The sequence below is a fragment of the Doryrhamphus excisus genome, chromosome 3 (assembly GCF_030265055.1).
Source record: "Doryrhamphus excisus isolate RoL2022-K1 chromosome 3, RoL_Dexc_1.0, whole genome shotgun sequence".
Classification (NCBI taxonomy): domain Eukaryota; kingdom Metazoa; phylum Chordata; class Actinopteri; order Syngnathiformes; family Syngnathidae; genus Doryrhamphus; species Doryrhamphus excisus.
Window position 1 is genome coordinate 13,167,202 of NC_080468.1, and position 27,007 is coordinate 13,194,208.

Consider the following 27,007-nt stretch of genomic DNA (forward strand, 5'->3'; position numbering starts at 1 on the left):
AAGACCCACGCATACACGCACAGGGAGAACCAAGATTCGAACCCAGGTCTTCCCGATCTCTTGACTGTGTGGCCAACATGCGAGCCACTTGTCCACCGTGCAGCCCATAAAAAAAATAACATCATGTAAAATCATGTATAATTTCAAAAACTCACAGCACCAGAAACATAGTTAAAAAATGAAAAAAATATTCATAAGAATTCATAAGGATTAATGATGAATATAAATAATAGAAATAATAATATATTATAATAATAATATATACAATACAAATAATAAATAATAAATAATAAATAATAAATAATAAATAATAAATAATAAATAATAAATAATAAATAATAAATAATAAATAATAAATAATAAATAATAAATAATAAATAATAAATAATAAATAATAAATAATTAAAATACACAAAGACAGTACAAATAAACAATGTAAACATAAGAGTAATAAAAAAGGAAAAGAAGTGCAAGTTGAATGATGTTTACATTATCTTTGCAATTGCATAAACTTGCAAAAAATGCTGCATATGTCAAAAATACCCCCCCCCACCACCACCACCACCACCCCAACTGTCAACCACCGTATGAATATGATAAAAGAAATGACACATTTTCACATTTTCTTGTCTATTTTATTATAAAGCTTTACAGCACAGTGAAAGCACGGCAGCACTGAATCCAAATCTAAAGACTATTTACAAGACAAAACGAGGGAAGACTGCCAGCAGACTTCCCCTGAATCATTTCTAAACACAAACACACACACACACACACACACTCATACATAGAAGAAGCAAACACTAGCTAGAATGTAAACTTGACGACTCGGACTCTGTGGTTGTGGAGGCGCCGTTGCGTCTTCTCGGTAAAACCTTCAAACTGGAAACTCGACTCAAAGTCAGGGCTCGACGGGCTGAATTCTTAAACCCTGCCCCCAGGAAAGCGTAGAGCAGAGGGTTCAGGCAACAGTGAGCAAACGCCATGGGTTCGGCTACCGCCAGCCACACGCTCAGGACCGCCTCCAGGCTGCAACTTCGGGGCAGGACCTCCAAGCGCAGCATGGCGTCCACGGAGATCCCCGCTCCGTATGGCAGCCAGCATAAAAAAAAGCAAAGCACCAACGCGATGGTGGTCCTCACCGCTCGTCGCTTCTGTCTCTGGCCGCCGAGCGGACCCCGGGTCAGCCTTGTGACGATGACGCAGTAGCACACCAGAAGCACAAGACCCGGTATGACCAGACCCACTAGGACCAGCTGCAGGTGAAAAACGGCCACCCAGAGAGGAGCATTTTCTGCCGGGTAAAATCTCTGGCAAAGGGTGCTTCCCTCGCCTCCTTCTTGAGTCCGAGCGAAGATCAAGTCCGGTACTGCTAGCAAAGCAGCGGGCAACCAGGCACCTACAGGAAGGGGTCACCAAAACAGAAATTAGACCCTGATGGAATGGAAATAACTGCATTCGAGTCTAAAAGACTAGAAAGACACCGACCCACATAGACCAGTCTGTGTGCCAGAAGCTGCCTCAGTCCTCCCGTGTTGGTGTCGGTGGCTCGGACCACAGCGAGATAGCGGTCCAGACTTATAAAGGCGAGTATGAGCACGCTACCGTACAGGTTGACCGTATAGATCACATGCACGCCGACGCAGGTGACAGCACCGAAACGCCAGTCCGCCAAAGCCGCATCCACGGCCCAGAACGGAAGTGCCAGAACAAAGAGAAGATCAGCCGCAGAGAGGTGGAGTCTGTACCGGTCAGTGAGGCTACATTTGGACCTTTAAAACAAAACCAACCATGAATGGCGGACCTTCTCAAAAGAAGAAATACTCCATGTGACTCACCTGCGCTGGCAGCCCAGAACAAAAACCACCAGTCCGTTCCCGGTGATGCCCAGTAGGAAGATAAGAGCGTAGACCACCGGTAGAAAGACCTGCTGAAGATCTGCGGTCATCACGTGCTCCACCTCGCAAGGCTCCTCCAGATCCACCCCAATGTCACCAGACCCAGACCCAGAACCCGTGTCATTGAATTCATAGTCAAACAGGATATGCTGGAGACAAAAATGATGATTCATAAAAACCAAAACAAACTTTACGGTTCCTCGCTAACTCTGCTTACCTCATAATAGGACATGATGAAGGGTTCCCCTTTCTCTGCAGTGTGAAGCTGTTGGGACCCACGTCAAAGTGTTATATAGCTCTCTTGGTGCTCCTCCCCCAAACACTCGGACCCATCTGTGTTCCTGCTAAAAGGTCTTTCCTGTTTTCGAGGTGTCAGGTGCTTCTATCGCAGGATGCTGTCCTTGTGTGTGCACGCCGCCTGAATTGTTTTGGTCCGGAGACCCCAGCTTTGTGATCATCAAGGTCTATTGGCAATAGGAAAGAGGGGGTATGAGCAATGTGTGTGTGTGTGTGTGGGTGGGTGGGTTGCGTGCTCTCAGCCGAGCATGCCCAGATGATGATGTGCGTGCTTCTATGTATGTCCCCTCTTAAAACAGGATTCTATTGTAGTCTTATTCTTTGCTGTTTTTTCCCAATATGTCCTCTCTTAAACCTTGTACTGTTAATGTAGTTGTGGCTTCTATTGTAGTCTTTTCGTTTGCTGTTTTTTCTTAGTATGTCCCCTCTTAAACCTTGTACTGTTAATGTAGTGGTGGCTTCTATTGTAGTCTTATTCTTGGCTAGTTTTTCCAAGTGTCCCCTCTTAAAACAGATTATATTGTAGTCTATTCTTTGCTATTTTTTCCTAGTATGTCCCCTCTTAAACCTTCTACTGTTAATGTAGTGGTGGCTTCTATTGTAGTCTTATTCTTTGCTATTTTTTCCTAGTATGTCCCCTCTTAAAACAGGATTCTATTGTAGTCTTATTCTTTGCTGTTTTTTCCTAGTGTGTCCCCTCTTAAACCTTGTACTGTTAATGTAGTTGTGGCTTCTATTCTAGTCTTATTCTTTGCTATTTGTCCTAGTATGTCCCCTCTTAAAACAGGATTCTATTTTAGTCTTATTCTTTGCTATTTTTTCCTGATATGTCCCCTCTTAAACCTTGTACTGTTAATGTAGTGGTGGCTTCTATTGTAGTCTTTTCGTTTGCTGTTTTTTCTTAGTATGTCCCCTCTTAAACCTTGTACTGTTAATGTAGTTGTGGCTTCTATTCTAGTCTTATTCTTTGCTATTTGTCCTAGTATGTCCCCTCTTAAAACAGGATTATATTTTAGTCTTATTCTTTGCTATTTTTTCCCTGATATGTCCCCTCTTAAACCTTGTACTGTTAATGTAGTGGTGGCTTCTATTGTAGTCTCTTTTTTTGCTATTTTTTCAGAGTATGTCCCCTCTTAAACCTTATACTGTTAATGTAGTGGTGGCTTCTATTGTAGTCTTTTTCTTTGCTATATTTTTCAGAGTATGTCCCCTATTAAACCTGGCTTCTATTGCAGTCTTATTCTTTGCTGTTTTTTCCAAGTATATCCCCTCTTAAAACAGGTTTCTATTGTAGTCTTTTTCTTTGCTATTGTTTCCTTGTATGTCCCCTCTTAAAACAGGATTCTATTTTATTCTTATTCTTTGCTATTTTTTCCAAGTATGTCCCCTCTTAAACCTTGTACTGTTAATGTAGTGGTGGCTTCTATTGTAGTTTTTTTTCTTTGCAATTTTTTCCAAGTGTGTCCCCTCTTAAACCTTGTACTGTTAATGTAGTGGTGGCTTCTATTGTAGTCTTATTCTTTGCTATTTTTTCCTAGTATGTCCCCTCTTAGAACAGGATTCTATTGTACTCTTTTTCTTTGCTATTGTTTCCTTGTATGTCCCCTCTTAAAGCAGGATTCTATTGTAGTCTTTTTCTTTGCTATTTTTTCCTAGTATGTCCCCCCTTAAAACAGGATTCTATTGTAGTCTTTTTCTTTGCTAGTTTTTCCAAGTGTGTCCCCTCTTAAACCTTGTACTGTTAATGTAGTGGTGGGTTCTATTGTAGTCTTTTTCTTTGCTATTTTTTCCTAGTGTATCCCCTCTTAAACCGCGCACTGTTAATAATGTATAGTCGTGGCTTTGTGTAGTTTTTTGTTGCTGTTCTTTTCCTTCTCTATCTATCCCCTCTTCATCAGAACACTGCGAAAAATCGCTATCTCTCAGTCTGTCCCCTCTTAAACTGCACACTGTTAATAATTAGTAGTGGCGGCTTCTTTTATATATATTTTTGCTGCTGTTTCTTCTGTCTGTCCCTTCTTAAACTGCACACTTAGTGCATTGTGGTGGCTTCTTTTGGAGCATTTTTTGTTGGTGTTTTTATTTTCTCCATGTCTGTCCCCTCTTAAACCACACAGTGCAGTGACCATTATGTGACTTGTTGCTTCATAGCACATCTGACCGATACGCTTCTTTTCAAAGTGTTTTGTGCACGGCGAAGCAGCTCAGCAGACATTCTTCCTGTCTTGTCCAACCTACACTAATCCCATAAACAAACAGAAAATCCCGAATCCCCCAAAGTGTTACACTTTCAAAAGAGTGCCAGTCCGTAGACCCTTATCTCCACTTGCCCTCCTTTCCTCCACGTTCACTGCTATCAACTCACACATCTCGGGAACAACATTACCGAGTGAAGCCATGTTGACGGACAACTGCCACTGACTTTTTGACAAGGCCAGGATGGACCTATTTGTTTTTCTTCCTTTCAACAAATAGCAGCAAAAGACCCAAAAAAGAAACACATTTACCTCGAAACAAATTGGAATCTTGAAAAGGCCAAGCATCTACTAATTCCTTCTATTCATCCATCCCTTATCCAGCTTCTTTAGATCCCTAAACTGGGATACAAAGTAATGTTGGGGGGATTATTTACTCTTCATTAAGATATATATTATTTACTAATTATATTTTCATTCATTCATTTTCTACCGCTTTTTCCTCACGAGGGTCACGTGGGGTGCTGGAGCCTATCCCAGCTGTCTTCGGGCGAGAGGCGGGGGTACACCCTGGACTGGTGGCCAGCCAATCACAGGGCACATATAGACAAACAACCATTCACACTCACATTCATACCTATGGACAATTTGGAGTCGCTAATTAACCTAGCATGTTTTTGGAATGTGGGAGGAAACCGGAGTACCCGGGAAGCAACCCACGCATGCACGGGGAGAACATGCAAACTCCACACAGAGATGGCCGAGGGTGGAATTGAACCCTGATCTCCGAGCGCTAACTACCCGTAACCAGTTCCCGTAATTACTTTTGTTTACTTTTTAAAGACTTATTAAAGAGTTATTCGGGATCAAATACAGAATTAGTTTTGTTAATTCAACATTGCAGGAGTGGTTAGCATGTTGGCCACACAGTCAGGAGATCCGGAAGACCTGGGTTCGATTCTGTGTGGAGTTTACATGTTCTCCCCTTGCATGCGTGGGTTTTTCCCAGGTACTCCGGTTTCCTCCCACATTCCAAATGTTTTATTTTTAAATAATCTTGAGTGGTTAGCGCGCAGGCCTCACAGCTAGGAGACCCGAGTTCAATTCCACTCTCGGCCATCTCTGTGCGGAGTTCTCCCCGTGCATGCGTGGGTTTTCTCCGGGTACTCCGGTTTCCTCCCACATTCCAAAAACATGCTAGGTTAATTAGCGACTCCAAATTGTCCATAGGTATGAATGTGAGTGTGAATGGTTGTTTGTCTATATGTGCCCTGTGATTGGCTGGCCACCAGTCCAGGGTGTACCCAGCATACCTGAAAATATATGGCTGGAATTCAACATTGCTGTTCACTTGCTGCTGCCCTCAAGCGTCCAAAAATGGTAATTGCTGGGCAAGTCTACCGGTCTTGAATGTTATTCTATACCTGCATGGACAAAATAGAAAAGATTTTATTTATTTTTGCCAAGAAAACACAGTACTTGTGGGTTTTAACTTCAATTTTATTGAAAGCAAAATGTTTTAAAATAACCCTCATTAACTTCCCCAAAGGCAATTCATGTCAATAACAGACAGTACAGACATTTAATGCAAAACATGAAGTGAAATACGGTAAAACCAAAAATCATGTTTAGATATGTTTAGTTATCGAAACGGGAGCTTTGAATTCTACGCTTGTATCATTAAAAAATAAATACCATGCAAGGAAACGGAATGTTAACATCTACCTACAAAACGGAGCATCATTCCTATGGAAAAAAACTAACGGTAGCAGAAGTTGGAAGCGAGTCTAATGCGTTTCCTTGATGACCATGCTGCTGTTGCCGCGTAACTGGGCCAGCAAGTCTCGGAATCCCTTCGTTTTCCTTGGTGTTTTCTGCTTGGGCGGCACAGTGCCTCGCGTGGAAGTTCTCATTCCCGCCGAAGAGTGAGTCTTTTTCGCGGTCACGTTGGAGAGGTCTTCGCGCTCGTGCTCTCCGCTGTGAAGACTGTCCAAGCTGCTGTCATTGCTGCAGTTCCCGCTGCTCTCCTCGGGTGGGCTGTTGCCGTGGAAACCGGTCTGCTTTGAGACGCCCGGGTCCTGAGAATCATCTCTCGGCCTCTTCCTCCGGTTTATCTTGCTCTCCTTTGTCACTGACTCTCTGTGAGGCCGCCTGAGGTTCCTGACACAAATTTGACACTAATCAGTCCACTTAAGGATATAAATGATCACTTTTATTGACATCATTTTAATAGTACAACTTTTGTATTTTATATTTAAACTCTATGCTACTAAAATGACATTATAATATTACACGTTTATTCTAGTTAAATGTTTTTCCCTCATTAGAATCTCTTAATGTTTTGACATTATTCTTGTAATATTACACCCCTGCCCCTTCTGCTGTTTTTTTGGGGGGGGCTCCAGCAACCCCCCACCCCCCATGACCCATGTGAAGATAAGCGGTAGAAAATGAACAAACTAATTTAAACTTGATGCGGCTAAAATTACATTATTTTTCCTCATGTTACGACGTTCTCACTTTTTCTTGTTAAGATTATTTTTTTAATTTTAATATTTTGACTTTATTCTTGGAAAATTACAGCGTTATTTTTGCTGGGTTTTTTTTATATTTCAACTTTCATCTTAAATAAATATAATAAATAGTAGTCATATGATTTTAGTTCCATATTATGACGTTTTCCCCAACCTAATTGTCCAAAAAAAATTACATTATATAGTTTTTTGTTAAGATTATTTTTTTAATTTTAATATTTTTACTTTATTCTTGTAAAATGTAAAAATTTTTGCTGTTTTTTTTTATTTTTGTTTCTTTTTAAATATTTCAACTTTCATCTTAATTAATAAATATAATAAATAGTAGTAATATGATTTTAGTCCCATATTATGACGTTTCCCCCAACCTAATTGTCCAAAAAAAATCGCAACATTATTTAGTTTTACATTTTCCAAATATTTCTACTTTCTACTGAAATAAACTTTATACATGTTCTTCTCATAATATTGTACTTTATATATACAGTATACTTTATCCTATATTCTCATAATATTAGGATTTTTTTCTAAATCTGTAATATTTCAACCTTATGTTACTAAAATGACAATTTTTCCTCATAATATTCTCGCAAAATGAGTTTTCTTGATAAACTATATTTTTAGAATGTGCTGCGGGCCAGTAAAAAAACTTCAATGGGGCATAAATGGCCCCTGGGTTACACTTTGGACACCCTCGTGTTACGATTGGACATGGATGTTTAAAGGGAAAAGCTGAGTTACCTCTGAAGGAAAACGTGTGGCCTCGAGCAAACGCTTTTAGCTTCATCCTGCGTTTTCCGCTTGGCTTTTTTCTTCCCCTTCACGTGTCTGTGGATCTTCAGCAGGCTGGGAGAAAGCGTCCTGATAAAACAAAGTCAATGTGTTCATTTCATTTTGGCTCAGTTTTGTTTTGTGACCTTGGCGCTCCCGTGGGAACTCGCCGCTTACTACTGACCTCCTTGACACAGGCATCCTGCTGGGGCGCCACTCTTTGAGCAGGACCCACTGATCGCATGTCAGGGAGGTGGGATCTGAAATCAAAAATCAACATCACGCACGTTAGTAGGCTAAAATAAGGCTAAAACGCCACCATGACAATAGACTTTTATGCTGAAAAATTGATTCAGATGAGATAAAGCGGGGGAAAAGCGATCGGATAGAAATGATGCAACGGCCGCTTTGATGTATTGTAATATGCTAAGAACTTTATATATATATATATACATATATATATATATTTTCCCCATGAGATTGCAACTTTTTTTCTGGTCATTTTTGCTGTTTCTCTTTAGTTTAGTTTTAGACTTTTTTGTCATTACTATAACTCTGATACAAAAATGACATAATTTTTAAGTTTACTTGGACTTGTAAAATGACAGATTTTTTCCCCCATTTTTCAACTATTATTATTTGTGGTTATGCAAATTTTCTTTTCATAATTATTATTTTATTCCCATAACTTTTTGGACTTTTTTCGCCTAACATTAGCACTTTTTTCCGCAAGCTAATTTTGTTTCTCTTTTTTCTTTCATATTTCAAATTTATTCATACTTTTTCTCATGAGATTACTACATTTTTTCTGGTCATTTTTGCTGTTTTTCTTCAGTTTTCTTGTTAAATTATATTTTTACTATGTGTCCTACGCTTTTTTTGACCAAGATCTAATACATAAAATTATTTTGAGATCTATAAAAACAAAAATTTAAGAAAAAAACGGCATCTCAGCTTGGTGATATCAATGAAAAAGCATATCAGTATAATTTCAATAATCTTTTGTAAACTTTCATCCGGTAATATTTTGACTTTATTCCCAGAATAGTATAACTTTATTTTGTGTCTTCTAATATTAGGACTTTTTTGTCTTTATTACTATAACTCTGATACGAAAATGACATTATTTTTAAGTTTACTTGGACTTGTAAAATGACTTTTCAACTATTATTATTTGTGGTTATGCAAATTTTCTTCTCATAATTATTATTTTATTCCCATAACTTTTTGGACTTTTTTCTCCTAGCATTAGCACTTTTTCCACAAACTTTTTTCTTTCATATTTCACATTTATTCTTACTTTTTCTTATGAGATTACAACTTTTTTTCTGGTATTTTTTGCTGTTTTTCTTTAGTTTTCTTGTTAAATGATATTTTTTACCATATGTTCCAGGCTTTTTTTGATCAAAATCTAATAAGTAAAATTATTTTGAGATATATAAAGTGTTGTTCAAATATCCTGGGAGACTTTTAAGTGACCGCCGCAGGTAAATTTAGACCGCCACAGATAATAGAGTTGGCACTACTTTTATTTTGGGGCGCTACCGGTTCACACATGTATTATAATGTCAATTTTGATCTTTATAATGGGATATTGGATGTGTACGCGAAAAAATACGTACCGTTGTCCAACAGTTTATCAATAATGGGCGTTTTCAGCTTCTTGGACCTCTGGTAGAGTTTCAGACAGGCGGCACATAAGCCCGTTGGCTTCTTGGGAGCGGTGACCTTCAGGCGCGCGGGGGCAAATAGTTCACTGGAGCTGCACTGTTCATCCGAATCCAGTCCTCTATCGACGAGCTGCATACTGCAACCCTCCCAAAGCTCCTCCTCGCCATGTTTACGTTTCATAGCATCAACCGAGCTGTCCTTCATGACCTCCGAGTCATCAGAATATAGCTTCCGCCGTCTCTTACTCGGGAGCCGGCGTTGGATGACATCTTCATCCGAGCTGGGACTTTTGTCCAGTTTCTTTTTTGACGTCTTTTTCAACTTAGAAGAGTTTCTTGACTTCATGATGCTCTTTCAATTCAATCAATAAGACAAATGAGCTGTAACCAGAAAGTTTAAATATTATAATTTCTCCTGAGATAACATTTAAAATATCATACGCGACGTTTATGTCTCAAGACTAGCTAAAAATAGAAGATGCTGCAATCGCAGTTGATCACAAATAAAGTTTTTTTTTGAACGAGACGAGCTTTCAACATACGTGTTGTCGGCGGGCTCACGGCTCGTAGAGTCGATAATCCGATTCGTAGTAAAGATTCAGATTAGTATCAGATATTTCTGACATCATGGCAAGCTAACTAAATGAAAACAACAACTTGTTTCTCCCAAGGAATGTTTTTTTCACCGCATCTTCACACTTTGAGTCGTAGTTTCCTCTTCGTCTTTCCCCGCCATGACGACTTCGGGTGGGAATACTGCCCCCTTGCGTATCGGAGGAATGGATTCTTTACACGCTTTCTTTTAGTTCGCTTCTGTGTATATTTTGTTGTTGTGTTGTTACGTTGTTGATATTATTTTCTTTATATTTTACGGTTACATTGTTATATGGGAAGTCTTAAAAAATACTACAATAATTGAGCAAGAGCCAGTAGTAGTTTTAGTAGTGATTTTGTTTATTTTTATATATTTTTGCACAACTTGTTTAATTTTGTTTATTGTTTTGTTCACATTGTTACATTGTCTTATCCTGTTGTGTCTTCATTGCTCACAAATACGCTTGATGCTATATACGTCAAAAATACACTTATTTGTTTTTATTATTTTACAATGTTTTTACAATAGTTTTCCTTATTGAATTTAGTTAGCTATTTTTGAATAAATTATATCAAATGTAAGTAATTTCATAAATTTATTTGTATTTCTTTTTATTAATTTTTTACAGCTTTTTATATAATAAGTTTTATTAATAAAAAAATAATAATTTAATGTGTTTGTACTAAATGCAACAGAAGTATATTATAAATTAAATAAAACATTTAATGTCTTTACATATATTATTATTTGAATAAATTGCTTAATGTATTTAATTCATTATCTTTAGATTATATTATATTGTATAACATTTGAAAAATGTTGATCATTCAGTGTATTTATATTGTCTGCAGTAAAGGTAGTTTTTAATTAATAAATTAAATAATACATTTTTTACATTTACAATTTCTTACATTATTTAAAAGATATTGTTATTATTATTATTATACATTTCTTGATTTATGTAATTATTTGTACAATATATTATAATAAATTAAAAATAATGATAATGTCATTTATTTGTACAATAGGAATTTGTTTTTTAATTAATTTATTTCATTAAATAAGTTAAATAATAATATTTTTTTAATTCATGCATTTATTTATTTTTTGAATATATTATATTCAATTTAAAAAAAATGTACTGCATGCAATAGGAGTTCATTTTTTTATTAATTAAATTAAAGAATAACATTTTTTACATGTTTTTATTTATGTTCTAATAAATTCCCAAATTAATGTATTTATTTATTTTTAGAATGTATTATATTAAATTAAAAAAAATGTGTACTGCATGCAATAGGAGTTTATTTTTTTATGAATTACATTAAAGTAAAGTGTTTTTTATACATTTATAATGAATTATACAGTAGTTGGGTACTTATTCAATGTAAAGCAATCCATAATGAAACTCAGCACAGGTTTGTTTGCTTATCTCTAACGTGGATTCAAAGCTGACCAATCACAACCCTTCAGGGAACAACGCATGCGTGTTTACAATGCTGTTGTTTTTACCAGGACGGACTTCCATGTGCCCCTCAGAGGAAGAAAACACAAGAATGTGGAAAGTACTGGCGTGCGTGCTCCTGCTGCTCAACTTGGCAGCCGTCCTGGATGGGATAATCCCTGCTAGTCAAACCGCTACTTCCTACTCGGGAAAACTTCTGGTGCTCCCGATGGACGGGAGCCATTGGATCGGCATTAAGGCCATCGCTCAGGAAATGGGTCGGCGGGGACACCGGGTCACTGTTGTGATCCCGGAGATCAGCATGCGGATGGGTCCAGGGGAGCACTATGATACGCTGACCTTTCCCGTACCGTACGACCAGGCGTATATTGACTCTCTGTTGTCCACCAACAAAGACATGTTGCTCAAATCCACGCAGCCTTTCGTGGAGAGAATCCGGAAGAAAATCTCACAGATCTCACGAGTTGCGGAAATGATCCATGTGACCGCAGAGAGCCTTTTGTTCAATGACAGTTTCATCTCACATCTGGAGAAGCAGGTGAAAACACATTTTTTATTTTTTAGTTTTTAGTTTTAAGTTTTATTTAAAAAATATAGTATTAAAAAATATAGATTTTTTTTTAAAGTTTGTGATAGTACTCATGGTACAAAATGTCAAATGCACAGCATACATTTATCATGGTTAAAAACAAGCCGCCCTTTTGACATGTTTATGTCTTTATATTGTACTGATAATGTTTTATCATCAAGCATTGAGATTTCACACTTTCTTTGGCGGACCTTGAAAGCACCAAGTGAAAATGATAAACAACAGCACGCAGTAGTCAGTCACTTTTATTGAAAATGTTGATTCAAAATCGGAGGAGAACGTCAAGCTAGCAAAGGGGTGACCAAAGTGTGGCCTGGGGGCCATTTGTGGCCCACGGTTGTTTATAATATTTTTAAATATTTTTAATATTTTTTAATATTTTTTAATATTTTAAAAATATTAAAAAATAAAAAAATAAAAATAATAAAAAATTCTAAAAATATAATACAAATTTAAAAAAAGCAAAAATACTAAAATGAGCAGTAACTTTATAAGGATGAAGTCATAATATTACGAGAAAAAAAGTTGTAATTTTGCAATATTGTTGTAATATTTTTGAGTGATATTAAATCATGGCATTTTCGTAGCAAAATAAAACAAAAACAACCACAGAAGAAAAAACAGCTGTAGTTTTAAGAGAATAAAGTTGTATTTGTAATGAGAATTTTTTTTGCAATTTTATGAGAATAACATAATAATATTATGAGGAAAAATAATGTCATTTCAGTTGCATGAAGTTGTTATATTTTTTAAAAAGTTTTTTAAAATATAAAAAATTAAATATTAAATGTGAAAAACAACCAAGATATGAATAAAGTCATCATTTTATGAAAATTAGGTTGCAGATACAGTTCGGATGTTACAAGAATAAAGTCAAAATATTTTTTAAATCATGTCAGAATTTCAAGAAAATAGTTGGGGGGGAAAACAGCAGAAATGGAAAAAAAAATCATTTTATGAGTCAAAATATAAGATATAATATAAATATAAGAAAAAAATTCTGTATTGTAATGACCAAAAAGTTGCCATTTCTTTGAGAATATTGTCGTAATATTATGAGAAAGACTAAATTAACTTTAGTCACATCCAGTTGAAATATTAAAAATAATAAATGTTTTATTTTTAAAGTCATGCGATTATGAGAAAAAACTAAATGGTTGTCATTTTTGGAAAATGATCTTGGAATTTTGAATATTATGGAAATAAAGGGGGGGGTTATGGCCCTGTCAAAGATCGGTGATTCCGACCATTCCCTGCAACGTAACTGCACTGTGCTTTACTTTTTTTTTACGTTGAACATCAAATGCATGGTGATTGGTGAATGGTTAATGTTTCATAACCACGTGTAACACCTCCTCACGCCACAGGGCTTTGACGCCGTGCTGACGGACCCCATGGTGCCAATAGGCTCCCTGATAGCTCGGAAATTAGGTACATGGCAACAGGATGGGTTGTTATTGTTGTTTTTTTGTCTCCTTGAATTGTCTGGCTGCATTGTCGCTTGTAGGTATTCCCACTGTTAACCTGCTGAGGGCAATTCCGTGTTTCCTGGATATGCAGTCTGCAGGGTGCCCGTCCCCGCCCTCGTATGTGCCTCGCTTCTTCACCGGATTCACGGATAAAATGGACTTCAAACAAAGAGTCATCAACACGCTGGTGACCCCTGACGTTTGATTCTGCCTGTGGTTTATTTACAGGATAAAGTTCTGATAAAAGGGCCCAGCCCTTCTGAGGCCATTGGTTAGATATGTAACTCACAGACATGAACTCTATTGACCTGCAGGTGAGTGCGCTGGAGCCACTCCTGTGCCGCGTTCTGTACTGGCGCTTTGACCAGATAGCCTCTCAGTTCCTGAGAGAAGACGTGGGCGTGGCCGAGGTGTTGTCGGAATCTGCAATCTGGCTGCACAGGTGAAGTCGTGCAAAGGTCACCTCATAAGTAATTTCTAATCATTCATTCTGTAAGTTTACACAGAGACTTCCATACAATAACACATACATAAGTAGGTACATACATATATACATACATATGATAACACAAACACAGATATGTACAATAGAACATACATACATACATACACACATACATACATACAATAACACATACATACATACATGCAATAACATACATGCATACAATAACATACATACAATGACACACACATACATAAAATAACACATACAATAACATAGTACATACATACATCCAATAACATACGTACATACATACAAACATACATTCATACATACAATAACACATACATACAATGACATACATGCATACATACATAAGTACAGACAGACAGACATTCATACATACAATAACACATATACATACATACATACATACATACATGCTACATACAATAACACATACATACAGACAGACATTCATACATACAATAACACATATATTGACATACAATAACACATACATACATACATCCAATACCATACATACATACATACATACATACATACATACATACATACATACATACATACATACATACATACATACATACATACATACATACATACATACATACATACATACAATAACATACATACATACATACAATAACATACATGCATACTTACATACAATGATATACATACATACATACATACATACATACAATAACATACATACATACAATGATATACATACAATGATATACATACATACATACATACATACATACATACATACATACATACATACATACATACATACATACAATAACATACATACATACAATAACATACTTACATACAATGACATACAATAACATACATACATACAATGACATACATACATCCAATAACATACATGCATACATCCAATAACATACAAACATACATTCATACAGACATACAAACATACATGTTTTTGGATGCTCCTTGGGCCCCTGTTGAGTGTGTGTGAGGTTTCCCCTGTTTTTTTCACCAGAAAAGTGCGTTAGAAGCAAGTTGAAAAAACTGAAAAAAAACGACATACTAACCCCTTACGTTTTTTGTCAAAAATCACCAAATTTAAAACCTGGCTTTTTATGCCGTTTTTGGATGCTCCTGGGGCCCCTGTTGAGTGTGTGTGAGGTTTTCCCTGTTTTTTTCACCAGAAAAGTGTGTTAGAAGCAAGTTGAAAAAATTGAAAAAAAATGAATTTTTTTGTCAAAAATCGGCAAATTTAAAACCTGGCATTTTATGCCGTTTTTGGATGCTCCTGGGGCCCCTGTTGAGTGTGTGTGAGGTTTCCCCTGTTTTTTTCACCAGAAAAGTGCGTTAGAAACAAGTTGAAAAAACTGAAAAAAAAACGACATACTAACCCCTTACGTTTTTTGTCAAAAATCACCAAATTTAAAACCTGGCATTTTATGCCGTTTTTGGATGCTCCTGGGGCCCCTGTTGAGTGTGTGTGAGGTTTCCCCTGTTTTTTTCACCAGAAAAGTGCGTTAGAAGCAAGTTGAAAAAACTGAAAAAAAACGACATACTAACCCCTTACGTTTTTTGTCAAAAATCACCAAATTTAAAACCTGGCTTTTTATGCCGTTTTTGGATGCTCCTGAGGCCCCTGTTGAGTGTGTGTGAGGTTTTCCCTGTTTTTTTCACCAGAAAAGTGTGTTAGAAGCAAGTTGAAAAAACTGAAAAAAAATGAATTTTTTTGTCAAAAATCACCAAATTTAAAACCTGGCATTTTATGCCGTTTTTGGATGCTCCTGGGGCCCCTGTTGAGTGTGTGTGAGGTTTCCCCTGTTTTTTTCACCAGAAAAGTGCGTTAGAAACAAGTTGAAAAAACTGAAAAAAACCGACATACTAACCCCTTACGTTTTTTGTCAAAAATCACCAAATTTAAAACCTGGCATTTTATGCCGTTTTTGGATGCTCCTGGGGCCCCTGTTGAGTGTGTGTGAGGTTTCCCCTGTTTTTTTCACCAGAAAAGTGCGTTAGAAGCAAGTTGAAAAAACTGAAAAAAACGACATACTAACCCCTTACGTTTTTTGTCAAAAATCACCAAATTTAAAACCTGGCATTTTATGCCGTTTTTGGATGCTCCTGGGGCCCCTGTTGAGTGTGTGTGAGGTTTCCCCTGTTTTTTTCACCAGAAAAGTGCGTTAGAAGCAAGTTGAAAAAACTGAAAAAAACGACATACTAACCCCTTACGTTTTTTGTCAAAAATTGACGCCCTAAAATTTTGGCATTTTATGCCATTTTTGGATGCTCCTGGGGCCCCTGTTGAGTGTGTGTGAGGTTTCCCCTGTTTTTTTCACCAGAAAAGTGCGTTAGAAGCAAGTTGAAAAAACTGAAAAAAACGACATACTAACCCCTTGTGTTTTTTGTCAAAAATTGACGCCCTAAAATTTTGGCATTTTATGCCGTTTTTGGATGCTCCTGGGGCCCCTGTTGAGTGTGTGTGAGGTTTCCCCTGTTTTTTTCACCAGAAAAGTGCGTTAGAAACAAGTTGAAAAAACTGAAAAAAAAACGACATACTAACCCCTTACGTTTTTTGTCAAAAATCACCAAATTTAAAACCTGGCATTTTATGCCGTTTTTGGATGCTCCTGGGGCCCCTGTTGAGTGTGTGTGAGGTTTCCCCTGTTTTTTTCACCAGAAAAGTGCGTTAGAAGCAAGTTGAAAAAACTGAAAAAAAACGACATACTAACCCCTTACGTTTTTTGTCAAAAATCACCAAATTTAAAACCTGGCTTTTTATGCCGTTTTTGGATGCTCCTGAGGCCCCTGTTGAGTGTGTGTGAGGTTTTCCCTGTTTTTTTCACCAGAAAAGTGTGTTAGAAGCAAGTTGAAAAAACTGAAAAAAAATGAATTTTTTTGTCAAAAATCACCAAATTTAAAACCTGGCATTTTATGCCGTTTTTGGATGCTCCTGGGGCCCCTGTTGAGTGTGTGTGAGGTTTCCCCTGTTTTTTTCACCAGAAAAGTGCGTTAGAAACAAGTTGAAAAAACTGAAAAAAACCGACATACTAACCCCTTACGTTTTTTGTCAAAAATCACCAAATTTAAAACCTGGCATTTTATGCCGTTTTTGGATGCTCCTGGGGCCCCTGTTGAGTGTGTGTGAGGTTTCCCCTGTTTTTTTCACCAGAAAAGTGCGTTAGAAGCAAGTTGAAAAAACTGAAAAAAACGACATACTAACCCCTTACGTTTTTTGTCAAAAATCACCAAATTTAAAACCTGGCATTTTATGCCGTTTTTGGATGCTCCTGGGGCCCCTGTTGAGTGTGTGTGAGGTTTCCCCTGTTTTTTTCACCAGAAAAGTGCGTTAGAAGCAAGTTGAAAAAACTGAAAAAAACGACATACTAACCCCTTACGTTTTTTGTCAAAAATTGACGCCCTAAAATTTTGGCATTTTATGCCATTTTTGGATGCTCCTGGGGCCCCTGTTGAGTGTGTGTGAGGTTTCCCCTGTTTTTTTCACCAGAAAAGTGCGTTAGAAGCAAGTTGAAAAAACTGAAAAAAACGACATACTAACCCCTTGTGTTTTTTGTCAAAAATTGACGCCCTAAAATTTTGGCATTTTATGCCATTTTTGGATGCTCCTTGGGCCCCTGTTGAGTGTGTGTGAGGATTCCCCTGTTTTTTTCACCAGAAAAGTGCGTTAGAAGCAAGTTGAAAAAACTGAAAAAAAACGACATACTAACCCCTTACGTTTTTTGTCAAAAATCACCAAATTTAAAACCTGGCATTTTATGCCGTTTTTGGATGCTCCTGGGGCCCCTGTTGAGTGTGTGTGAGGTTTCCCCTGTTTTTTCACCAGAAAACTGCGTTAGAAGCAAGTTGAAAAAACTGAAAAAAAACGACATACTTACCCCTTACGTTTTTTGTCAAAAATCACCAAATTTAAAACCTGGCATTTTATGCCGTTTTTGGATGCTCCTGGGGCCCCTCTTGAGTGTGTGTGAGGTTTCCCCTGTTTTTTTCACCAGAAAAGTGCGTTAGAAACAAGTTGAAAAAACTGAAAAAAAACCGACATACTAACCCCTTACGTTTTTTGTCAAAAATCACCAAATTTAAAACCTGGCATTTTATGCCGTTTTTGGATGCTCCTGGGGCCCCTGTTGAGTGTGTGTGAGGTTTCCCCTGTTTTTTTCACCAGAAAAGTGCGTTAGAAGCAAGTTGAAAAAACTGAAAAAAAACGACATACTAACCCCTTACGTTTTTTGTCAAAAATCACCAAATTTAAAACCTGGCTTTTTATGCCGTTTTTGGATGCTCCTGAGGCCCCTGTTGAGTGTGTGTGAGGTTTTCCCTGTTTTTTTCACCAGAAAAGTGTGTTAGAAGCAAGTTGAAAAAACTGAAAAAAAATGAATTTTTTTGTCAAAAATCACCAAATTTAAAACCTGGCATTTTATGCCGTTTTTGGATGCTCCTGGGGCCCCTGTTGAGTGTGTGTGAGGTTTCCCCTGTTTTTTTCACCAGAAAAGTGCGTTAGAAACAAGTTGAAAAAACTGAAAAAAACCGACATACTAACCCCTTACGTTTTTTGTCAAAAATCACCAAATTTAAAACCTGGCATTTTATGCCGTTTTTGGATGCTCCTGGGGCCCCTGTTGAGTGTGTGTGAGGTTTCCCCTGTTTTTTTCACCAGAAAAGTGCGTTAGAAGCAAGTTGAAAAAACTGAAAAAAACGACATACTAACCCCTTACGTTTTTTGTCAAAAATCACCAAATTTAAAACCTGGCATTTTATGCCGTTTTTGGATGCTCCTGGGGCCCCTGTTGAGTGTGTGTGAGGTTTCCCCTGTTTTTTTCACCAGAAAAGTGCGTTAGAAGCAAGTTGAAAAAACTGAAAAAAAAACGACATACTAACCCCTTACGTTTTTTGTCAAAAATCACCAAATTTAAAACCTGGCTTTTTATGCCGTTTTTGGATGCTCCTGGGGCCCCTGTTGAGTGTGTGTGAGGTTTCCCCTTTTTTTTTCACCAGAAAAGTGCGTTAGAAGCAAGTTGAAAAAACTGAAAAAAACGACATATTAACCTTACGTTTTTTGTCAAAAATTGACGCCCTAAAATTTTGGCATTTTATGCCATTTTTGGATGCTCCTGGGGCCCCTGTTGAGTGTGTGTGAGGTTTCCCCTGTTTTTTTCACCAGAAAAGTGCGTTAGAAGCAAGTTGAAAAAACTGAAAAAAACGACATACTAACCCCTTGTGTTTTTTGTCAAAAATTGACGCCCTAAAATTTTGGCATTTTATGCCATTTTTGGATGCTCCTTGGGCCCCTGTTGAGTGTGTGTGAGGATTCCCCTGTTTTTTTCACCAGAAAAGTGCGTTAGAAGCAAGTTGAAAAAACTGAAAAAAAACGACATACTAACCCCTTACGTTTTTTGTCAAAAATCACCAAATTTAAAACCTGGCATTTTATACCGTTTTTGGATGCTCCTGGGGCCCCTGTTGAGTGTGTGTGAGGTTTCCCCTGTTTTTTCACCAGAAAACTGCGTTAGAAGCAAGTTGAAAAAACTGAAAAAAAACGACATACTTACCCCTTACGTTTTTTGTCAAAAATCACCAAATTTAAAACCTGGCATTTTATGCCGTTTTTGGATGCTCCTGGGGCCCCTCTTGAGTGTGTGTGAGGTTTCCCCTGTTTTTTTCACCAGAAAAGTGCGTTAGAAACAAGTTGAAAAAACTGAAAAAAAACCGACATACTAACCCCTTACGTTTTTTGTCAAAAATCACCAAATTTAAAACCTGGCATTTTATGCCGTTTTTGGATGCTCCTGGGGCCCCTGTTGAGTGTGTGTGAGGTTTCCCCTGTTTTTTTCACCAGAAAAGTGCGTTAGAAGCAAGTTGAAAAAACTGAAAAAAACGACATACTAACCCCTTACGTTTTTTGTCAAAAATTGACGCCCTAAAATTTTGGCATTTTATGCCATTTTTGGATGCTCCTTGGGCCCCTGTTGAGTGTGTGTGAGGTTTCCCCTGTTTTTTTCACCAGAAAAGTGCATTAGAAGCAAGTTGAAAAAACTGAAAAAAAACGACATACTAACCCCTTACGTTTTTTGTCAAAAATCACCAAATTTAAAACCTGGCTTTTTATGCCGTTTTTGGATGCTCCTGGGGCCCCTGTTGAGTGTGTGTGAGGTTTCCCCCTTTTTTTTCACCAGAAAAGTGCGTTAGAAGCAAGTTGAAAAAACTGAAAAAAACGACATACTAACCCCTTACGTTTTTTGTCAAAAATTGACGCCCTAAAATTTTGGCATTTTATGCCATTTTTGGATGCTCCTTGGGCCCCTGTTGAGTGTGTGTGAGGTTTCCCCCTTTTTTTTCACCAGAAAAGTGCGTTAGAAGCAAGTTGAAAAAACTGAAAAAAAACGACATACTAACCCCTTACGTTTTTTGTCAAAAATCACCAAATTTAAAACCTGGCATTTTATGCCGTTTTTGGATGCTCCTGGGGCCCCTGTTGAGTGTGTGTGAGGTTTCCCCTGTTTTTTTCACCAGAAAAGTGCGTTAGAAGCAAGTTGAAAAAACTGAAAAAAAAACGACATACTAACCCCTTACGTTTTTTGTCAAAAATCACCAAATTTAAAGCCTGGCTTTTTATGCCGTTTTTGGGTGCTCCTGGGGGCCCTGTTGAGTGTGTGTGAGGTTTCCCCTGTTTTTTTCACCAGAAAAGTGCGTTAGAAGCAAGTTGAAAAAAATGAAAAAAAACGACATACTAACCCCTTGTGTTTTTTGTCAAAAATTGACGCCCTAAAATTTTGGCATTTTATGCCGTTTTTGGATGCTCCTTGGGCCCCTGTTGAGTGTGTGTGAGGTTTCCCCTGTTTTTTCACCAGAAAAGTGCGTTAGAAGCAAGTTGAAAAAACTGAAAAAAAACGACATACTAACCCCTTATGTTTTTTGTCAAAAATCACCAAATTAAAACCTGGCTTTTTATGCCGTTTTTGGATGCTCCTGGGGCCCCTGTTGAGTGTGTGTGAGGTTTCCCCTGTTTTTTTCACCAGAAAACTGCGTTAGAAGCAAGTTGAAAAAACTGAAAAAAAACGACATACTTACCCCTTACGTTTTTTGTCAAAAATCACCAAATTTAAAACCTGGCATTTTATGCCGTTTTTGGATGCTCCTGGGGCCCCTGTTGAGTGTGTGTGAGGTTTCCCCTGTTTTTTTCACCAGAAAAGTGCGTTAGAAGCAAGTTGAAAAAACTGAAAAAAACGACATACTAACCCCTTACGTTTTTTGTCAAAAATTGACGCCCTAAAATTTTGGCATTTTATGCCATTTTTGGATGCTCCTTGGGCCCCTCTTGAGTGTGTGTGAGGTTTCCCCTGTTTTTTTCACCAGAAAAGTGCATTAGAAGCAAGTTGAAAAAACTGAAAAAAAAACGACATACTAACCCCTTACGTTTTTTGTCAAAAATCACCAAATTTAAAACCTGGCTTTTTATGCCGTTTTTGGATGCTCCTGGGGCCCCTGTTGAGTGTGTGTGAGGTTTCCCCTTTTTTTTTCACCAGAAAAGTGCGTTAGAAGCAAGTTGAAAAAACTGAAAAAAACGACATATTAACCTTACGTTTTTTGTCAAAAATTGACGCCCTAAAATTTTGGCATTTTATGCCATTTTTGGATGCTCCTGGGGCCCCTGTTGAGTGTGTGTGAGGTTTCCCCTGTTTTTTTCACCAGAAAAGTGCGTTAGAAGCAAGTTGAAAAAACTTGTATGCATCCATACATACAGTAACATGAACCTTGAAGCAACAGACAACACAGAGAAATCAATCAGTCACTCTGACGCAATCGTCTTTAAACAGGATCGACTTCACACTGGAGTTCCCGCGCCCGCTCATGCCCAACATGGTGCCGGTGGGGGGCATCAACTGCAACGTGAGAAAACCTTTGCCCGAGGTAAGGCGTGTGATGATGTGTCATAAAATCCTGAATGACAAAGCACATTTTTTTCCGTCCTGAAGGATCTGGAGCCCTGGGTGTCAGGAGAGCACGGCTTTGTGGTGTTCACGCTGGGCACCGCCGTGCCAGAAATGCCGGAAGAGATCACCAACGTCTTCCTTGAAGCATTCAGGCAGATTCCACAGAAGGTCAGAGACGCCGGTGTTGTGGACATGTCAACCTATTTTAGCTTATTCTCAACATCACAATAACTCAGCCTGGAAGTAGACGGCCATCAAGAAGCACCAGAATATGAAATAATAAAATAAGTCATGTGAAAGCCAACCTACACATCACGTTCAGACGGCTGAGCGTAGCATTGAAATGGTTTTACTTTGATAGGTCATATGGAGATATACTGGATCTGTTTCTGGCAATATACCAGAAAATGTCAAGATGATGAACTGGGTGCCCCAGAACGACTTATTAGGTAATTAATTACTATATTGAATCTATGCATATCATTTTCCTGTACTGTTATTGTCCTACCCTGTCCGACTTTTAAAAAGCCCATCATGGAATTCGGGCTTTCATCACTCATGCCGGCTCACACGGTCTCTTTGAGGGACTTTGTCACGCCGTTCCCATGGTGATGGTACCAATCGCCGGAGACCAGCCTGACAACGCCGAAAGGTTGGCGAGTAAAGGAGCGGGGGTTGTGTTGGATATCACCGCCATGACTTCAGAAGATCTGTTGCAGGCGCTGAATGAGGTCATCAACAACACCGGGTGAGGCTTTTTTTTTTTCCCTCCAACGTGAGCAACCAGGTGGATCCTAGTATCCTACGAGTATTCGGGCCACATTGGGAAAAAAATACATGAAGTGTTTGAGAATAAGGTTGTTAAAATCATAAATTTACGAGGAAAAAAGCCATAATATTATGACAAAAAAGTCCTAAATTACGAGGAATAAAGTCGTAAGAGCACAAGAATAAAGTCGAAATTTTACGATAACAAAGTGGGGCTATTATGACAATAAAGTTGTAATATTACGAGTTTTTTGAAAAACAGTCAGGCTATTATCAGAATAAATTTGTAGATTTATGAGAATAAGTGTTTGTGAGCATAATGTAAATTTACGAGAAAAAAGTCGGACTATGAGAATATTTTTTGTAAACAATAAAATCGCAAATTTACGACAATAAACTTTGAAAATTACAGGTTTACAGTTGTAAGATAACGAGAATTAAAGTCGTAATTTTACGATAAAATGGGGCTGTTATGACAATAAAGTTGTAATATTACTGAGTTTATTATTGAGTTTATTCTCGTAAAATTGATTGAAAAACAGTCAGGCTATTATGAGAATAAATTTGTAGATTTATGAGAACAAGTGTTTGCAAGAATAATCTAAATTTACGAGAAAAAAGTCGGACTATGAGAATATTTTTTTCAACAAGAATAAAGTTGCAATTTATGAGAATAAACTTCGAAAATTACAAGTATACAGTTGTAAGTTTACGAGAATAACTTTGTATATTTACAATACAGCTGCAAGATTCCATGAATAAAGTTGTAAGGGAATTAAAGTCGTAATTTTACGATAAAATGGGGCTGTTATAACAATAAAGTTGTAATATTACTGACTTTATTATTGAGTTTATTCTCATAAAATTTATTGAAAAACAGTCAGGCTATTATGAGAATAAATTTGATTTATGAGAATAGGTGTTTGCGAGAATAATCTAAATTTATGAGAAAAAAATCTAACTATAAGAATATTTTTGTAAACAAGAATAAAGTCGAAATTTACGAGAATAAACTACGAGAATCACGTTGTAAATTTACGACAATAAGGTAATAAATTACAAGAATCAAGTTGTAAAATTACGAGAATGAAGTTAGATTGCTTATGAGATTAAAGTTGTAAATTTATGATTAAAAAGTCGGACTATTACGAGAAAAAAGTCATACATTTACAAGAATAAACTCGTAATATTACGAGAATAGAGTCATAAGATTACAAAAATACACTCGGAAATTTACAAGAAAAAAGTCATCAACATTATGAGCATACAGTCGTAGAATTTAGTTTACGAGAACAAAGTCGTCAATTTACGAGGCAAAAGTCGTAATGTTACGAGAATACAGGCGTAGGATTACGGGAAAAAAAGGAACTTTTCAAGAATAAGGTCATAAATTACAAGAATAATGTTGTAAGATTACGGGAAAAAAGTTAAAGATTGTTTACGATAATAAAGTCATATATTTACGAGATAAAATTCAAGTCAAACTCCTGCGAGAATAAAGTCATAAATTTATGAAAATAACTCAGAATATTACAAGAATACAGTCGTAAATTTATGTGGAAAAAGTCTGACTATGTGGAATTTTTTTTTGTTAAATTACGAGAATAAACTCTTAATATTATGAGCATACAGTCGTAGAATTTAGTTTACGAGAACAAAGTCGTCAATTTACGAGGCAAAAGTCGTAATGTTACGAGAATACAGGCGTAGGATTACGAAAAAAAAAGTAACTTTTCAAGAATAAGGTCATAAATTACAAGAATAATGTAAGATTACGGGAAAAAAGTTAAAGATTGTTTACGAGAATAAAGTCATATATTTACGAGATAAAAGTCAAGTCAAACTCCTGCGAGAATAAAGTCATAAATTTACAAAAATAACTCAGAATATTACAAGAATAAAGTCGTAAATTAATGTGGAAAAAGTCTGACTATGAGAATTTTTTTTTGTTAAATTACGAGAATAAACTATTAACATTATGAGCATACAGTCGTAGAATTTAGTTTACGAGAACAAAGTCGTCAATTTACGAGGCCAAAGTCGTAATGTTACGAGAATACAGGCGTAGGATTACGAAAAAAAAGTAACTTTTCAAGAATAAGGTCATAAATTACAAGAATAATGTAAGATTAATGTAAGATTACGGGGAAAAAAGTTAGATTGTTTACGAGAATAAAGTCGTACATTTACAAAATAAAAGTCATAAAATTACGATAATACAGGTGTAATATTACGAGAATAAAGTTAGATTGTTTAGAATAAACATTGGTAAGATTACATAAATAAATCTCAGCTTTGTTTTCCATGTGACCCTAATACTCCGTGGTATGCTAAGCCTGCAACATAAGCTACACGTTTTTTTCTCCGATTATTTCTTCCTCAACGTGGCGCCGATAATCGTTGTTAGAATCCAACTAAAGGCTATTATTTGCTAGGTACAAGGACACCATGAGGCGGCTATCTGCGCTGCATAAAGATCGTCCTGTTGATCCGTTGGACCTTTCGGTGTACTGGACAGAATATGTGATGCGGCATAAAGGGGCTGAACATCTTCAGGCTGCTGTTAAAGACCTCAACTGGTTCCAGTACTTCTGTCTGGACGTTATAGCGCTACTGGCTGCGATGCTGCTGTTTTTTATCATATTGACAGTGAAATGCTTGAAGCTTTGCTGTCGGAAAGTGAGCAGAAAGAGGAAGCGAGACTAAAGCGCCGTGTAGCGACTACGATATGACGAGATATAATCGGTAAAGCTGTGTGATGATGAAAAGGGAATTTAATAACATATTAAGAATCAAAGGAGGTTTTATCTGGAGATTAGTGGTGGCCGCCCTTCTTGGGTGGGAACAGGGCGTACTCCACAGCAAGAGCGACGGTAAAGGCGGCAAATCCCCACTTGAATCCTTTCAGCAACACGTCGGACAGAGTCACGGCACGGGCAAAGCCACCAGAGTACCTCCACGCCTCATTGCTATGGAATTAAGGAAGGGAAAGAAACAGGATGATTTAAGGAAGTAATCACAGCGCAAACATGTTTAAACGCTCACCGTGCCCATGGGTCCTTAATGCCCCTGGCTGCCAACCTCTGCTGCGTGAACTCCAATGGCGTGCCTTGCACCTTCCACTGTCGCCAGTCCGGCATGGACATCTTGCTGTGACCGTGGTCACCTCCCATACTGACACAATAATTGGATTTAATGTACAACAATTATTGAAATGTTATATTATATGCAATATTTTGACTGTAACAGCCCAAGTCATGCTCTCAGGAATTAAACATATGCATTTTAAGTAAGCTCCAAGCCTGCATTTCTTTATTATTATTATTATTATTATTAAGCCGCCATCTTGTGTAGCACAACTTGGCAGCTCAGCGTACGCAGTGTATAAGCATATATATGTAGTTTACAGTCGCACAGAAGTGTATTTTAATGCCTTATCGCGTCCAGAATTTCAGAAACTATCAGTAAAAACGTCGAAAGTCACAAACGAACAAGGTAGTGATACACAAGATGGCGGACTCGCGGCGACAAAAACATACGGCTCGTGAGTTTTCTACGTATAATGTATTTCTGTGGTGCCGACGACTAAAGATGTTGGTCGCGTTTTCTGACGTCATTGTGCTTGTTTTGCGTGGTTTTACCGCCACCCACTGGCTTGGATTGGTAGTGCCAGTGTATACGTACATCCCAATACATACATCAATTTACCGTGAACTTTGAGGTGCGGAGGAAACGCAAACCACATGCGATAATGGCATTAGGATGTACTTTTGTAATGCTTGTATATTTTCATTAAAACACGTAGCTGAGTGATGCCATTTTTGAAAGATTACACATGTAAACAGTACATAGACATAGTGTATAGTAGCTTACGCTTGGAGATAGTATACGTTAATGATAGACTAAATGGTGGTTTAGCTTGAATTCCATAAATAAACAAACTCATTCTTTAGTCTTCTAAACTCATTCTTAAGACTAAAAAGTCAAAAGCGGCTCGGGCTAGCGTTAGCTATGTATGTGACGCTACGTTAGCAAAGATTAAGCCATTTCTCTGCGGTGAACTACGAACTTCTATGATCAAAACATTGCCACCATCCCGTGTAACATAACATTTGAGAGTTTTTAATTTTAAGTTCAAGTGTAAATTATTTTGTAAAAAGTCATATACTGTACCTCAATCGTGTGTTGTGACCTCTGCTATTGCGCGGTTGCGACAGTTCCTGTTGATGTACGGCAGAAGTACGGCGAGCCATTCGGGACAAAAAGCACAAAGTAGCTGAATGCCTTTTTTTTACTTTTGTCAAATGGACTTGACGCCTGATTGATGACCATTCAGGTTATATT

General features: G+C 37.4%; 4 protein-coding genes across 5 annotated transcripts; 1 reads left to right on the top strand and 3 right to left on the bottom strand.

The window, feature by feature from the left end:
• Positions 1–634: 634 nt before the first annotated feature.
• On the bottom strand, positions 635–2,144 carry LOC131125551 (C-X-C chemokine receptor type 4-like). 2 transcript variants are annotated; one of them, XM_058067199.1, is made up of 4 exons: positions 2,116–2,144; positions 1,839–2,047; positions 1,489–1,772; positions 635–1,399 (listed from the first exon to the last, which is right to left on the bottom strand). In XM_058067199.1, exons 1-4 carry the CDS (start codon positions 2,128–2,130, stop codon positions 804–806), a joined length of 1,104 nt encoding a protein of 367 aa, XP_057923182.1. In that variant the 5' UTR covers positions 2,131–2,144; the 3' UTR covers positions 635–803. The 2 variants fall into 2 exon arrangements, with proteins under 2 accessions (XP_057923182.1, XP_057923181.1); XM_058067198.1 differs by having other exon boundaries at positions 1,839–2,133.
• Positions 2,145–5,869: 3,725 nt separating this feature from the next.
• On the bottom strand, positions 5,870–10,195 carry si:ch211-227n13.3 (uncharacterized). Its single transcript, XM_058067200.1, has 5 exons — positions 9,908–10,195; positions 9,318–9,746; positions 7,880–7,955; positions 7,666–7,785; positions 5,870–6,550 (listed from the first exon to the last, which is right to left on the bottom strand). Exons 2-5 carry the CDS (start codon positions 9,709–9,711, stop codon positions 6,178–6,180), a joined length of 963 nt encoding a protein of 320 aa, XP_057923183.1. The 5' UTR covers positions 9,712–9,746; positions 9,908–10,195; the 3' UTR covers positions 5,870–6,177.
• A 1,245-nt stretch (positions 10,196–11,440) lies between these two features.
• Positions 11,441–25,956, top strand: LOC131125549 (UDP-glucuronosyltransferase 1A1-like). The gene is made up of 9 exons (XM_058067197.1): positions 11,441–11,963; positions 13,382–13,445; positions 13,522–13,670; positions 13,798–13,925; positions 21,779–21,872; positions 21,938–22,063; positions 22,257–22,344; positions 22,424–22,643; positions 25,099–25,956. The coding sequence occupies exons 1-9, from the start codon at positions 11,457–11,459 to the stop codon at positions 25,367–25,369; spliced, it is 1,647 nt and encodes a 548-aa protein (XP_057923180.1). The 5' UTR covers positions 11,441–11,456; the 3' UTR covers positions 25,370–25,956.
• ndufb3 (NADH:ubiquinone oxidoreductase subunit B3) lies at positions 25,420–27,005 on the bottom strand. The gene is made up of 3 exons (XM_058067202.1): positions 26,837–27,005; positions 25,709–25,837; positions 25,420–25,632 (listed from the first exon to the last, which is right to left on the bottom strand). Exons 1-3 carry the CDS (start codon positions 26,914–26,916, stop codon positions 25,479–25,481), a joined length of 363 nt encoding a protein of 120 aa, XP_057923185.1. The 5' UTR covers positions 26,917–27,005; the 3' UTR covers positions 25,420–25,478.
• Between the last annotated feature and the right edge of the window lie 2 nt (positions 27,006–27,007).